This window comes from Cyprinodon tularosa, unplaced genomic scaffold (assembly GCF_016077235.1).
Source record: "Cyprinodon tularosa strain WSP-4 unplaced genomic scaffold, ASM1607723v1 ctg588, whole genome shotgun sequence".
NCBI classification, from domain to species: Eukaryota; Metazoa; Chordata; class Actinopteri; order Cyprinodontiformes; family Cyprinodontidae; genus Cyprinodon; species Cyprinodon tularosa.
In genome coordinates, this window is record NW_024039327.1 from 278,710 (window position 1) to 294,121 (window position 15,412).

General features: G+C 34.9%; 1 protein-coding gene across 1 annotated transcript in view; it reads right to left on the minus strand.

Moving 5' to 3' along the window:
* LOC119797534 (obg-like ATPase 1) overlaps positions 1–12,833 on the minus strand; it is a 65,978-nt gene extending 53,145 nt beyond the window's left edge. The window contains exons 1-4 of the mRNA XM_038306644.1: positions 12,676–12,833; positions 12,471–12,562; positions 8,001–8,144; positions 5,769–5,896 (exon numbers count right to left, since the gene is read on the minus strand). Of these exons, the coding sequence (XP_038162572.1) occupies positions 5,769–5,896; positions 8,001–8,144; positions 12,471–12,562; positions 12,676–12,690 (379 nt within the window). The 5' untranslated portion in view covers positions 12,691–12,833. The remainder of the gene's footprint in view (positions 1–5,768; positions 5,897–8,000; positions 8,145–12,470; positions 12,563–12,675) is intronic.
* Between the last annotated feature and the right edge of the window lie 2,579 nt (positions 12,834–15,412).

Genomic DNA, 15,412 nt, shown 5'->3' on the forward strand with positions numbered 1-15,412 from the left:
CTCCATCTTGTCAAAGACTGCTTGGTTACAATTGGTTTCCAGTCACTGCAGAGAAACTGGTAAGATTTATCCCAGTAACTAGTTCTGCTGGGGAGTGCAAAAACGTATCAGTTTAGTAGAATAGGGTTGCACATGTTCATCACAGAAGAGAAATCCCATTTTTAGTGTCTTGTTAAGGTTATTGGGGTTGAAACAATGTCTCTGTTACAGGAGAAATGGATCAAGAGAAAATCCAGAATATCTACTCCCCATTAAGGTTTAAGTGTTTTGATATCTGCCACAAAGGAGCCAGTTGCTTATGAAATTCCTTTAGAAAAAAAATTTCCCCTGTATAATAGTAAGATCAATACAATAAAACTCTAATATAATTGTTCAAAAATAAATTATATAGTATATAACATAAAAACTACAAAAAAAAGTATCTAGGTTTTTGATCTTTGTTAGTTGAAGGAGAACTCTTGGACCCAAAATGGACACATAAAGAGGAGCAGCTTGGTGAGAAACAGGTGGAGATCATGAGTCTAATGGGCCAGCAGCAGGTAGGTGGAATAAGTTTGTTTGCAGTGTGACAAGATAAACTTTTTTTACCCACTCATCAGTTACCATTTGCATGTTTCCAAGCAATACATGGCCTTGTCTATTTAAGACTCAAACTCACAGACATTTGAATTGAGAAAGCTTCCTGGAGAGGTGGCGAAACATCTTCAAATCTTGGAAACCAAGTCCAGTGGATATTTTTGAACTTTTACGGAATGACTATGACCTGGATGACTGAGAATCTTCATCAGCATACCGACAGATAAACTAATAACTTAATGAAACTGTAAAGATCTAACAGCAAAACCAGTGGAGACCTCAAACAAAAAAAAATCAAACAAAAGAAAACCCTAATTTACAAAGAACATGGAATAAACTAGGAAACTGACAAATGTAGAATAGATAAAAAGAAATACAAAATATACCTCAATCATACACTACGAAAATTATAAACTGCTAAATATGATAAACTCTAAGAGAAGTTGTTACAAAACTGACAAAAATGGTGTATAAAGTCAGTGTGGGTCTACGATTAGTTGTACTATTTAGAACCACAAAGGATTAATACTTGAACATATAATAACTTTGAGGTATAGGCTAATAGGCTGATTGAACTGAAGACACACCAAGATGTAATGGTTTTCACTTTGATTAAAGTTTTGCTGGGTGAGGGAGTCTGAGGGATGTGTTTAATTCTTTCGTCTATTCTTTCGTGAAATGTTTTTTCTGGTTACATTTTTTTTAATTTAAAGATAGGGGAAAAACATGTACCTAAAATACACAGTCCTGGTCTGGAGCAACAAAACATTTGCTCCTATTAAATGCTCTTTTATTTATATTAACATAAAACAACTATTAAATAAAGTAATGTGACTTCTTTCATACATAGATCTTTTTTAGAGTTACAGGTCAATATAATTTAACTTCTGTAAAAACTGTCAGATAATAGAGATGAGCTTCGAATAAAACTCTATAACATGTAAATGTTTCTGCAAAAAACAAAACAACTAACACAAAAACACTCAAGAGACAAGAAGTGTGATTCTCTGAGGCATATAATCAAGCTATATAAAAGGAGAGGCTTCAGTGCAGCACTCTGCACAGACAGATATAATTACAAACCCAAAGCTGCGTTGTTGAATGTTTAACTTGTGAAACAAACCGCGTCGTTTCTAAAGACTTGACAAGTGTGGAAACAATAGCATGCCAGAGCAGATAACTGCACATAAGAAGCTTTCGATTTCTATTTCTGATCGGTTTGTTTGCCATCTTGGAGTGAGAGGAAACAAAAGAGTTGGTTTTGGGGTGAGGATCTGGCATATACATTTGTCCCTCGGTCAAAAAAAACTCAAAAACAAACTGGGTCCTTCTGACCGCATTTACAATAGAGGATATAAAATATCCATAACTCAACTTAAGTAATGCTACTGTATAGACTGTAATGCATACCATAATATCAATCAAGAAGATCAACTTTGTATAGTAACTGGGATGCAAACAAAGGAAAGTTTGAAACCAATTAGAAAGAGTATTTCTTACCAGAAAAAGACCCTGATCAAATATAAAACAACAATAAGTAAACTATAATTTCATGTGTGGTAAAAATATGTTCTCATTTGGAAGCAGTAATATCTTAACAGCCTTTTCCTTGCTGAAAAAGAGCTATGAAGTGAGTCCTTTCAGTTGAATCTTTCATTGCACAATTATCATATCTTTAAACTGACTTTGAATATTACCTACATAAAAACAAATCGAGATTTGCTTAGAGGTATAGGTTATGGTATCAGAGATGATGTGTTCAGAAAATAAAAGACTAGTATGGAAAGCTGTAGAGATTCTCTTTGTTAAAGGATTAAGTTGTATGCTACATTCAGACTGCCCGCCCTAGAGGCACCGGAAGCAGCTGGATTACATGCAAGGTCAACGGTTGACGTCCATCAAGGCACAGCAAAAGGTCCTGCAGTGCATTTTTAGCAGCAGGAGCAGCGCATTGGAGTTTCTGAATATGTGAAACGCGGGACGCGCTGCAAAAGCAGCAGCTGTTGGAGTTGGGAAAATGTAACTTTTGCTGCTCAATGCGCCATACAACCAATCAGAGAAGCTGATTTGAGGCTGGCAGGGTGAAAGACACAGCACTGCTAATGCAGAGCACTATGATCACTCCTACAAAACCGTTTATTAACGCCTAAATTAACTTAAAATGTCAAAACCTGCCGGAAAATATGCTAGATTTTATTATTCTGGTGCCTGCAGTTTGGATAACAGGCTGCCGTTGATCGGGATTTCCTAGGACACAGCACCACCATTGTATGGGTGTCTGAGCGGCTCCAATAGCGAAATAATAATTAAAAGCAGGATTATCTTGATAAACTGACTGCACAGATGAAGTTTTCAGGTGGACTTTCTCACTTAAAAACATATCAAAACTACTTTTTACCCACTTATAACAGCAAATATAGCAAAACCCCTGTCTGAAATTGAACGCAGGAGCATCAGACGCATCTGGACACACTTAACTGGACAATCCTCAGGAATATCAAAACTGCTCCCTACGCGCGTCTGACCTTAATGTGTACAAGCATGGACGTAATATTGGGAGGGGACCAGGGGTAGGCTACGTGTTTTTCCGTTTTGGTCCCCTGGACATTTTACAGTCCAAAAACAATGTTACACTACAGTACACAGACATTCAGTGAGCACTAGCACCAAGCGGAAAATCGCAGCTTAAGCTGCAGCCCGCCTCCCGGAGTTTAAAACCGCCCAAAAGCTCCTGATTGGCCGAATGTCTTTTCTTGTGTAATTGGGTGTCACCGCTGTCACTAATGAGAAACTCACTTTACAAACATCTGATGCAGCACTGAATCTGATCTGTGATTGGATAGTGAAACATGCTGAACTTAGAAATATATATTTATATGTATATATATCATCCCCCCAATTTCTGAAATCAAAATTTCTTCCATGTGTACAAGCATCAAAAATGAAGCAGAGGCTTTTTTGCTGCTTCCAGCGCTTGCGGTCTGAACGTAGCATAAAGTAAATAAAAGGCTCTTAGAAGCAACTGTTGCCTTTATTCTTTGAATCAATACTCTGGGTCAGCTGAGCATGCTCAGGAGCACAGTTTGAACTATAGAAGATGACTGGACTGTCATGTTCTGTAACTTTAAAAGCTTTTAGACTGTTTAATTTTTCCAATTGGTTTAACACACAATTCAACATCACTTTCCATGAGATTCACCTAATAAATGTTTTATTTGTTCATTTATTCAGTGATTAATGGATGCCTTTTTATCCAGGTTCTCTGGCAGTGATATTTGTCATTACTATGATCCATAAATCACCTTATTCCATAAGATTGTTACACTGAAAACCCCCAATATATTGACTTCTCTACTTCAACACTTCTAGGCCTTTTTTTAAAATATAAACCCATTGTCTAATTGGGCCTGTAGATTTTTTGTTTGTTTGTTTTTTTGCTGGAAGTCAGGCTTTAAATAATATGTTTAACCACACAGGTAATCAGGAGCTCATCTACCTGTTATCAGGGAAGTAACCCAAAGTTATGGAATTTTATGATCATTTTCAGAAGGTGCTAACAAGTCCTCTGCTGAAATTTTCTTCTGTGTGTACAAGGCCAATTTAAACTTTTAGAAATTTCTCCTGACTGCCATACGTCAGCAGCCCTGACATTAGAGGTGTTATGTATCAAGTTCACCTGAGATCATCGTGCCGGATTTGGATTTAAAAAAGCATAGTTTTTTTTTTTTACTTTTTAAACTTTTGTTAATTGGTAACATTTTGGTAATTCTGGTTTATGTCAAAAATCCTAACAAGCATAATATGGGTTGAATAATTGGTACAACAGTAACCTAGAACATAAAGAGGATGCACTCTTTTTTTCTTGTGACTGCATAACCTAACATTCTCAGGCAACAGGGAAGCTCTGATTTTTTTCTCTCTTTTTAAGTTAAATAATAACTCTTCGGTTTTATGACAGAGCAATACCATAAATCATTCTGTAGAAACCCTGGCTGTGCTGTTTACTCATTCATTCATGGTTGCTGTGTTTCATGGATGAGCAAAAGGACCTAAAAGTGACCCAAAAAGCCACAGACATCATAGCTAAGTTATTAAGTTGTTAAGTCAATCATATTTTTGGCATCTGCTTATGATTAAGTATAATTAAAAAAACATGAATTCTATTGTGTGACTTTTATGACAGGAAACATCATTGTCAACTCAAGGGGCACCAGTTAATCTCACCTGACAGACCCTGTAATTCGTTATTAAATCTTGTACTCCTTTTATAAATTAGTATCTGAAAATGTGAGGACGAATAAAAAAACAAGATAATTTTACTGCAATAGATGCAATATGTCTGTGATAGCCTAAGCAGAACAATGACTGCATCTTAAACATTTTTCTACGTTTGCTGTCTCACCAGCTCCAATCAGAGCTCTTTTCATGCAGGAGGGAAGTCAATACAATCAGTAAACAAATTCTGTGATGTCTTTCTAAAAGGACCTTCTTCTTCATTTTACTCTCTCTAATGTGAATTGCTCTAGCTCGTAACACTTTAATTGGAACACAAACAAGAGGTAGAGGCTGAGAACAAACACCGAAAAATGATTTTAAGTCTGCCACAGCAGAAAGCAATATTTGCAAACAAAGTAAATAAAAGTGGATGTTAGAATTGTTAGAGAGATAAATGGAAAAAAAATCACAATATGATCAAGCACTTACATCCTCTGCTCTCATTTAGAACTAAATACAGCAGGTTTAAAAATGTTACTTCTTAATCATAACTTCAAGGGTTAAGGAGAAGCATAAACCAAAAGTCAATTACGAAAATATTCATCAGAATGATTTGAAAAAGTGACAATGGAAAAAAAAAAAAGAAACAAAATCATTTACTTTACCCAAAAATATCTCTTACTTGTTACTGATGGTATTTTTCAACCTTATAAGACTGTGATTGAGCTTACTTGATAACAGCTTTGCAAACCTGCAGTGAAATATGAAAGGCTGCTTTAGTACAGACCTTCCTATGCATTTAAGATTGTTAGTCCTATAACATTTAAAAAGTTATAGGACTAAATTAAAGTTAGCTTCCATGAACATTTTGCTGCTGATAGGTTGGTTGGTATGGCTACAAGCTTTCTAAATACTCTTATATATGTGTTATTTCTGATTATGTGAGGTCTTGTATAATGAAGTAAAGTGTGACTCACGTGTCAGGTGGAAGATGCCATCGCAGGCGCTGATGTGGGATAGGAAGGCATTTCCCAGCCCTTGGCCAACATGGGCACCTTTCACCAGACCAGCAATGTCCACAACATTGAGAAATGCTGGGATTTTACTAAAACACAAAAATAAAGGAAAAAAGATGAACTTCTCCACATCTGTTTAACGTTCTCTCAAAAAAAGTGCTATGTAGATTCCTCTCTTACAATATCTTTCACAGTTTAATCACTTCCTACATTTCTGCTTTTTTGATCTTTGTACCTATTTCATGATCTCAGATTTTATGATAAAACTAAGTAAATATGAATATATATTTATATTTATTTAGTTTTATGTATATGGGGTAAAATAGGGGTAAGTTACTTCCTGTAACGTTATACAGTGAACTGTTTTCTGTATTTTCACTTGACCTCCAAATGACACAGTAGGAATGAAATAAATTATCTCATTTTCAAAATTTTGCAAATAATTTCATATGTTTTTTAAAATTACATCGTTTTAAAAACATTAAATCGGATGTTCTGATCAGTTAGCGCTACAGCATCCATTTCACTAAATACTTTTTTACTCCTGAGTACTTTATTGGACGAATCCTTTTTACTTTTACTTGAGTAAAAATATGATAAAGTAGTGTTAATTTTACTTGAGTACAAATTTGAGGTACTCCGCCCACCTCTGCACGTAGTGGAATTATTTAGGAGATGTCCAGAACCTGCCACAGCAAAGAATCTAAAGCATGATACCTCCACCTACGTGCTGCAAAGTAGGTATGTGACTTTTTTTAGACTTAATGTTTATTTCCTTGATTTAACATCCTAAATCATTTACTACATAAAACAAACCTCTTAAATGAAATGAAATATTGTATAATCCAATTTGAAGGAGTTGTGAATGATTTTGCTTCACCAGCAATTTAAAAACAGGTGCACGTTTACTCAATCGATTTGTCGGGGATACATAAAAACCTTTACATTGCAAAACATAGTAAAGCAAGTAGTAACAGCTGCACCTCTTTGTGCTAACACTGTTTGAGTAATAATCCAGAAGAGAGAAGAACAATATTTCACAATGAACCAGTCATGTCGCTCTTATTAACTCTGATTAGACAAAATATAATCAAAAGACTTTTCTAAGAAGCCCTGAAAAAAATTGTAACATTTTCCCATTGTAATGCTTTCTTTGCACCCTTGCTCACGAGCCTCCACTGCTGAAGAGGAAGTAGGTTGAAGCGTTTGAAGTCTGCTGCAGAAAATCTAGACATGCACGTAAAATACTGGGAGAATATGTTATCTTTAGATGAACCCAAAGTTGAATAAACTCATATCATTTCTAAATCTGTTTTTTTTTTTTTATAAAGTTTTTTTAAATATTGATTTATTAAATATTCATTTACCCTGATATACACACACATATATATATATATATATATATATATATATATATATATATATATATATATATATATATATATATATATATATATATATTATATATATATGTATATGTATATGTATTGGTATATATGTATTGGTAGTATTTTATATATACATATATATATATATATATATATATATGTATATATATATATATATATATATATATATATATGTATATATATATATATGTATGTATATATATATATATATATATATATATATATATATATATATATATATATATATATATATATATATATATATATATATATATATATATATATATATATATATATATATATATATATATATATATATATACATATATATATATATATATATATATATATATATATATATATATATATATATATATATATATATATATATAAATATATAAAATACTACCAATATTCTATTGTAGGATGCTGTAGATAGGCTGATAGCTTTTGAGAAACTTTTTTTTCCAAAGCTCTTCAGATATGATGCTTACGACGTACAATTTATCATGTATCTTATATGTTGCCTAGATCATGTTGTAGCCTGAATAACTGAAATCTATCTGCTTAAACAGCCTCTATAGATGTGCTTTGTGACGAGTCCTTTGATTTTTCTTTTCTTTGAGAGGAGAATAGAATAGCATAAATTTAATATCTCGCAGAGGACATCATATAGCTACATATCAACAACACTGTTGTGTGATTTTTCATACCTATAGCATAGTGGCCCTTAGCGGCTACAAATGTGAGGTGTGAATAATGCGTGAAGGATGAGACCCCATACCTGGGAGGTTTGTGGAATTGGCAGAGGAAATCATAGCGTTCATCTGGAATGGGCACTCTGCTTTCATTTGGGTCAATGGTGCAGAAGGGGAAATTTTCTGCTGCAGCCTGACTCTTTGTCAGCACGTTGAAAAAGGTTGACTTCCTGAAAACAACAACAGCCCTGAGGTCAGGACATCTGAAAAAGTTGGACCATCAACGGTAGAAAGAAGATGAAATGGTGAAATGCAAAACTACCTTTTTCTTATAAACTAAAAACCAAACTCGTTCATAACAATCCCTCAATTTTACCTCTTAATGTACTTCCACATTCAAGACAATCCTTACTGGGATCAACTGAATGTAAACTTTTATGATGTGATTCTTAGGAATGAGCATTTTCAAATACAATAACAATGTGACATTTAGAGTACTTGAAACGCAATTCAAATCAGGTTTGATTGCTGCTCTTGTTTTCTGGCTTCTCTGGATAAAATACAGGTAATGGCACATCACCTATTTTATTTTTGATTTTCTATATTTTTTTAAACTGTTATTTAAAGCAATGAAATTATTTCAAATATTAACTGAAGTAATGATTATGATAAAAGCGCTGTTATACCTAGAACATTAATTCATTATTAAAACCATAATGACATCATTATGGTTTTAACCCAAGTATGGGAAGAAGTTGACCATTCTTACACAGCGTTTTTGCTATTATTGTTGTTTTTATTCAAAGTGCAGTCCAGTGGGATGTTTTACAAAAGCAGAATTTAGAAATCAAGGATAAGAGATAAATCCAGGCTTGACTTAGCAGGATTAGTGCCTCCTGTCTTTAGCTATTTCACAAAGGCTTAGCCAGGCTCAACAAGCAGCAGGTTTTGATGAACGCAAATCCCCAGCTTTCTTTAAAAGACTGGTTGATCACAGACCAACTGATGTACCAAACAACGGCCCATCAGTTAAATCCCTTAATATCTTTAGATTTCCTTACCACTTCTCTTAACTGAATTTTACATGGTAATTAACCTCGTTACTGCTTACTTGGGACGGCATTTGCTGCTTGGGAAGACTGCTGAGTCCCAGTTCAGCACCGCACAGAACGGAGCCGTGCCCTGAATGTTACATACATGAACATTAATGGGCTCAGATTTTCTATAATTGGTATGTTCCTGCAAGCAGTTGGAGATGCTGAAAACCCAGGCTGCAGAAGAAGGAACTACATCAAGGAGGGATTCTACAATGTTGCATGCCAGATGAATAAGGCTTTATATCCAAAAAGAAATTCTAGAACAGATGTGATTTTTATGTACCCCAGTATTGATCCAAAGTCTAACACTTTGAAGCAAATTAGTTAAACTACCTCACCAAAGAGAGACTGAATGCTAGGATAAAAAAGGAATATAAATCTATTAACCTCAAGATATGTATATTTCAGCTTCCACTGTTTTTTTTAGGTCAATAGTCAAACCCCTATTGTTTTCTGAATCAATTAATCTGTGATCGACCTCTTTGTCTCTTGAAGAATGCTGGGGTCTGTTTCACAAAAGCTGAATTCAGAAATTCCAGGATAAGAGATAAATCCAGACTGGACCTAGCGTTAGGGGTCCACCCTGGCTACATCTGTTCCACAAAAACTAAGCCAGGCTCCACGTGCGGCTATGTCGACCCAGGTCTAACTAGTCCTGGCCACAGAGCAAAATAATTCATGCATCTTTTGCATCTACATAAGCATATTTAGTTACTTTAACACAATTGTTTCATGTCCTTCCCTTTTAATATTAAACAACTGTGCTAAAGTAAACGAACATGTTTAAGTAGATGATGCATGGATTATTTGCCTAAACAGCCTGAGATTCACATTTCATAACTGCATCTCTTAACTGAAAATGTCATAATTTAAGGAGTTACTTGTTATCTTTCTCAAATTAACAACTTCCAATCTAAATTAACCAATGGAAATCAGAATGGTAACATTTGCAAATATCACAATATATCGATTTATATTATTTCACTGTTTTGTTATCCTGTGAAAAAGCAACTAGTTTAAGTTGTGCTTTCTCTTTATTAATGTTTTTAATAAAAAAATATTAGTTTAGAAGACTTCTCATAAGTAATTTATTTTAGGAGGATACATTAGAAATCCTTCACCAATGTGACATTGTATGTGTCAAATAAAACTGACGCTTAACCAAAAGAAAATTATCACTATCTTTCTGAGCTCATGTAGCAGAGAGAGTTAAAGCAGTTTGGTATTTGTGTTCTATAAGAGCAAGATAGACGGGAATAGAGTTATTCCAGCTCATGAAATATAAAGTCAGACAGTTTCCTAAGTGTGAGGCATGTTAAATTACACCCAACAAACAGCTGGTTTGGATCTGAACACAGTTCATTCATGAAGAGAAAGTCGGAGGGTGGACGGCTTCTACTTTGACAGAAATATGTAGTGGCAGGCCACAACTTCTCAACTTTTACATCTTACATGAGGAATATAGGTTTTGCTTGAGTGAGAAATGAAAACACTGAGCACTGCAGAGGGATCTGTTTGCAAAACCTCCTAAACTTTGCATGCTACCAACTTACACCGCATGAACAGACATCTGTAGGAAACAGGAGCTGTATGTAATATTTCCCTCCGCTGGAAACCACTATCCAAACCAGAGTTAAATGACTGCAAAAGCACACCCTTGACCTGTCAAATTCTTGTTTTAAAAAGTCGTAGTGACTTAGGTCGTTCTATAAAGAACCTTCAAACTAACACTATTTTTACTTTGAGCTTCTTTCTGTATAAAAAAAAAAAACACAACCTTTTATCCCATCAGCTGATTAAAAGCTGACCGACCTGTAGTCAAAGAAAAAAATGCAGCTGAGACTCTATCCTTGCCTGCAAAGATGGTCACACACTTGGGAAGACCTTACTGATGGTTAACATGGACAGTAGTTTGGGCCCCTGATGGTTAAAGGGCCCCAAGCTATGCAATTTGAACATGTTTAATTAAATCTAGGCGTGTCTCTTTGCGAGGTGTTTTATCTATATTTCTTTGTAGATGACCTCTGCAAAACCAATAGAAAACATCGATGTTATGGCCACAACTCTAACCTTATATCCCATCAAACTTTGCTTTATTTTTTGTGCCATATAAAGGCAGAATGCCACTGATTAATTATGCTTGTAACACTTGAAACACACAGACAATTTGACCAGCAGGTAAGCTAGGCTGTCTACCACAGCTTAAAAATTCATTGCACTCATGACTGTTGACAGTACAAAATCATTGGAGATGAGACTCAAAAATTGAAGGTAGCAATTACAAAGTAGTTGCACCTAATCCCATGCTATGCTATCCAAAGTTCTGTCTTTGCCAATGCATTCCTCTATTCATTTTAAAACTTGGGGACACTCCTAGAGCAATACAATTCTATTCTTACTGTGAATTTCTCAGCCCTAAAGTGCAATGCACAAGCTGTTAAAGCTAATTTAATCAAAATTACTAGATTACAAATTAAACAAAATCCTCTGCATTAGTGCACATTTAGACCCAAATCATGTGAGCTCCCCAGTGCACCTGTATTAATGGCAAATATGGGCAACGGTGGCGCTGCTGTTTTGAATGCAGAAAGCTCCTATAGTAGATAGCCCCTACCTTAAATACCTTTTTGAATTTTTGCTGAACCTTTTACAGCAGCATCCCACAAATAGTAACAGTAACATATTCAAAAGAAACTATATTTTTTACATTGTTTTCTAAAACAAATAAAACATCTAATCTGTAATGAAACAATACTTTTTTTCCTGTTCAATACGATTAGGTTAAAGTTTCTTTGGTCTTATCTTCTGATTCCAATCTTGACCAATTTAAATTTCTTTTTGTCAGGACACATTGCTGCACTGACTTTGATACAGGCAGGTTTTGGAACAGAAAAAGAGACATTAAACAATAAAGTTAACAATAAAGTATCAAGCTCAGAAGTAGATATTTGCATGCTGTGTAAGTGCATGCTGCGGGTTAATGTGATTGTTTACTAGAAATCAAGAAATACTATCAGGAAAACCTGCTGCAAAAATCCTGCCAAATAATCCTAAATATTATTAGAGTTACCTCTTTGATATCTTATTTGAACAAAGAAGGGAGCACATGTGGCCAAAAAAATCAGTTCAGGAGAGCAAGGAATCTAGTATTCAGGAAAGGAGAGACATGTGCTGGGGCAACACATGGCTTCTGATGTTTACTAGCCTTTTTAATGCTGTAGTTTTGAAGGACTAAGGGAACATTGTCAACAATATGAGGTGCAATTCTTTCTTGTTGTATTTGTGAAAGGGCATGCATTGTTTTGAAAAACATTTCTTCCCAAAAGCTTTAACTATTTTAAGCTTTACTCTAGAAATAAATGAAGAATTCCTTTAATATTCTGATTGACGAATCTTTATATTTTACTATTATAGAAAATAATTTAATGGTAACGTAGAGAGCATGTCATTATATCTTACCCAACATTGGGCAAACCGACAATCCCTATCTTCAGAGAAGTTCCAAACCTTCCAATCAGCGGTGGTGGCTTTGGTGCATCATCTCCTTTGGCCTAATGAAGACAGCATGTAAATTTCTGTATTCAAAATCAAAACTTACCGTTACATATAAACCCTGATTCTTGCTCCCTTTAAAATCAAACCCTTCTTCTTTCATAAAACACACCTTTTTTGGAGCCATGTCTCTCACTCTTAAATCCTGAATCGACTTCTAATGCAGGTGACACACTCAGAAAAGCATATTCATTCAGTACTTGAACATAACCAGGCTGACTGTAAGCGCTTCAGCTTGAACTCTTCTGCATGTGCTCAAAATAGCAACATGCAGCATGTGGGGATGTAAGTTGACACTGTAAGCTGGCGAGCTGACCTGCACCTCCATATTTAGCTGTCGATAGTATCCCTGTGAGTTAATGAGCTTCTATTAAATCCACCCTATGCATGTGTGAAAAATCCCCCTTATACCTGGTTAGAGGCTTAGCAGATGTATGTGCTATGTTAGAAGATTTATGGTTTCACTTTCTCTTTTGTTGTTTTTTGTTTTTGTTCTTAGAATATTTTTTGACTGATTATATTGTGCTTTTCATTTAAAGAATACAAAAATACAGAGAAAATATCCCAGAATAAATCTGCTCCAACTCTGCAGGGCAACCAAACCTGCCATATACTATTTGCTTAAGCTGAAGAAAACTATTTTTTTTAAAGTTGAGGAAAGGTGTTATTCATCAATCTTTAGTGGTATCTTAGTAGAAATACTAAGCTTTTTGCAGGATGACAATGTGTTTACCTACTGTGACCTTATTTAATCTACTAAATGACAGAATTTAAAAGCTGGAAAACTTCCTGCAAGTCATGTACAAATCTTAATGCATAAAGAAAGAAAACCATTTTCTGACTATAGACAAAGAAAAATAAATTTAGATTTATGAAGAAAGAATAAATAATTTGGTGGGGGGAAACAATCTTCAAGAAAGATACTTTCCGCTGGACTAGATGAAGCTGTGAGATAGGAAGCAGCACAGATTCACAGCACAAAATCCTTTCACGCACAGTTTACCCAGACCCCTTAGAGAGGAACAGGTGTAGCCACATGAGCGCACGAAATTGCAACAATTAGTTAAACATCCTCAAATAAACTTCCCTCTGCAGACGCGCAAATTAAAGCGGGCACAACCAGAGAGTCCTGGCCCAATCCAGAAAAGCCTGCCTGGGTTTAACATGCAGAAAATGAGCCTCTAATAATCTGGATTCGAGGCAAAGTGCAGGGGGGCCGCGCGTTTTTGCAGGGAAGAATTCAGAAATGAATAGATCTGAATTAATCATTTATCTTTTGTTGATGGATGCACCCCCACTTAGACTCGTCACAATAGATGCAGAGCGTTTTGTTCGACCAAATAAATCATTCCCATTGTTTAAGGTACATTGATCAATCTAATGGCTTGTAATGGGCTCCTAAGTGCTCACGAATGCAGCGCGGTATTACAGATTCAACTCTGAGCTTTCACTCGAGTGACAAGGAAAGAGTGTGTTCAGTCCTCTTGTCCCATAAAAGAAAAAAATATGCTGTCTTTATTCTGCAAATAAATTAATTCATTGTTTTTCCTTTAATACTTTCTGAAATGTGTGCATTTATTTATTAAACATTTCATAAATCTGATCAAAAACTTTTTAGAACAGACATAATATAAGGATATTTTTAAGTGTGTTTTTTAATTTGGTTTGATGGAATTATATATTACAGAATAATAATAAAAAAACATTTAAACATATATTTCTAAAACAAAAACAAAAAAACGTCAAATTGGCTTTATAATAAAGTTAACAACATCCAAGTATAAAATTGTCATGATTGTTATAATAAAATAAAATAAAAATCTTGGCAGCGTCCGCTTGCTGATGAGACAGATATTTATTAATCCCCTCCAAAGCTGTATGTGAGCTTTAAAGCTGGAGAAAAGGAAGAGCATTTGAACAAATTGCGCCTGTGTTTACTGGCAGTATTCACACCACATAATAGAGCATTATTTGCCCGTTTTTGAATACGGTGATGAACATCCTTCGGTCAAGCTGTTTTTTTTCCTCCCACCGGAAAATTGCTTTAACTTAAAAAAAAAAAAGAAGAAAAAAAAGGAGAAAAGATGGATCACATCAGAGCAGGTCAATTTTACATTGTGCCATTATCTCCGGGCGTTTTAACGAGCTTCTATATGTGTGCTTGTTGACAAGTTAATTGCAAGCATATAGTTAAAAAACCAAACAAAAAAACAAAAAACAAAAAGAAACACAGCTACTTATTTGCATATTTAATCGCAAACTCAGTTAGACTGGGGATGCATGTCAGGTGCATGCGCACTTTGTCCTTTACGCATGCATTTTATTTATATTATTGCTTTTTTTTTATTTATTTGAACAAGATGAGAGTTTTAGATCAGTCTCTAACAGGTGCTCTCCTACAAGTGCGCTGACCCTAAAAGCTCAAAGCCTGTCCAACCTAAGAGTTGACAAAATTATTGCAAAGCTGACCCATTAAGGAGTGTCTCCACATCTTTTTGGATTTAAATGCAGTTTTACGCATTCCGTTCCACAGCAGGCCCTCTTCAAACTTTATCCTTCACCCTCTTATCCTTCCACTGTAACTTATCAAGTTATTAAGATAAATAAAAGCCTCTTGGATCAGCTTATTTTCCCCAATGCAAGCTGCCAGCCGGTTTATTTTGATAAAGTGATCTTCAAGTTAAACCAAATTATTTGAAACGTCCTATTGCGCATGATCTGAATATGGAAAATAATCATGGAAGTACAGAGCAGAACGGACAAACGCTTATAATAAAACGAGCGAAACGCTTACCTCCCGGAGATCTGACGCGCGAACTCAATTCTGCAATCAAAAAGAGAGTCGACAT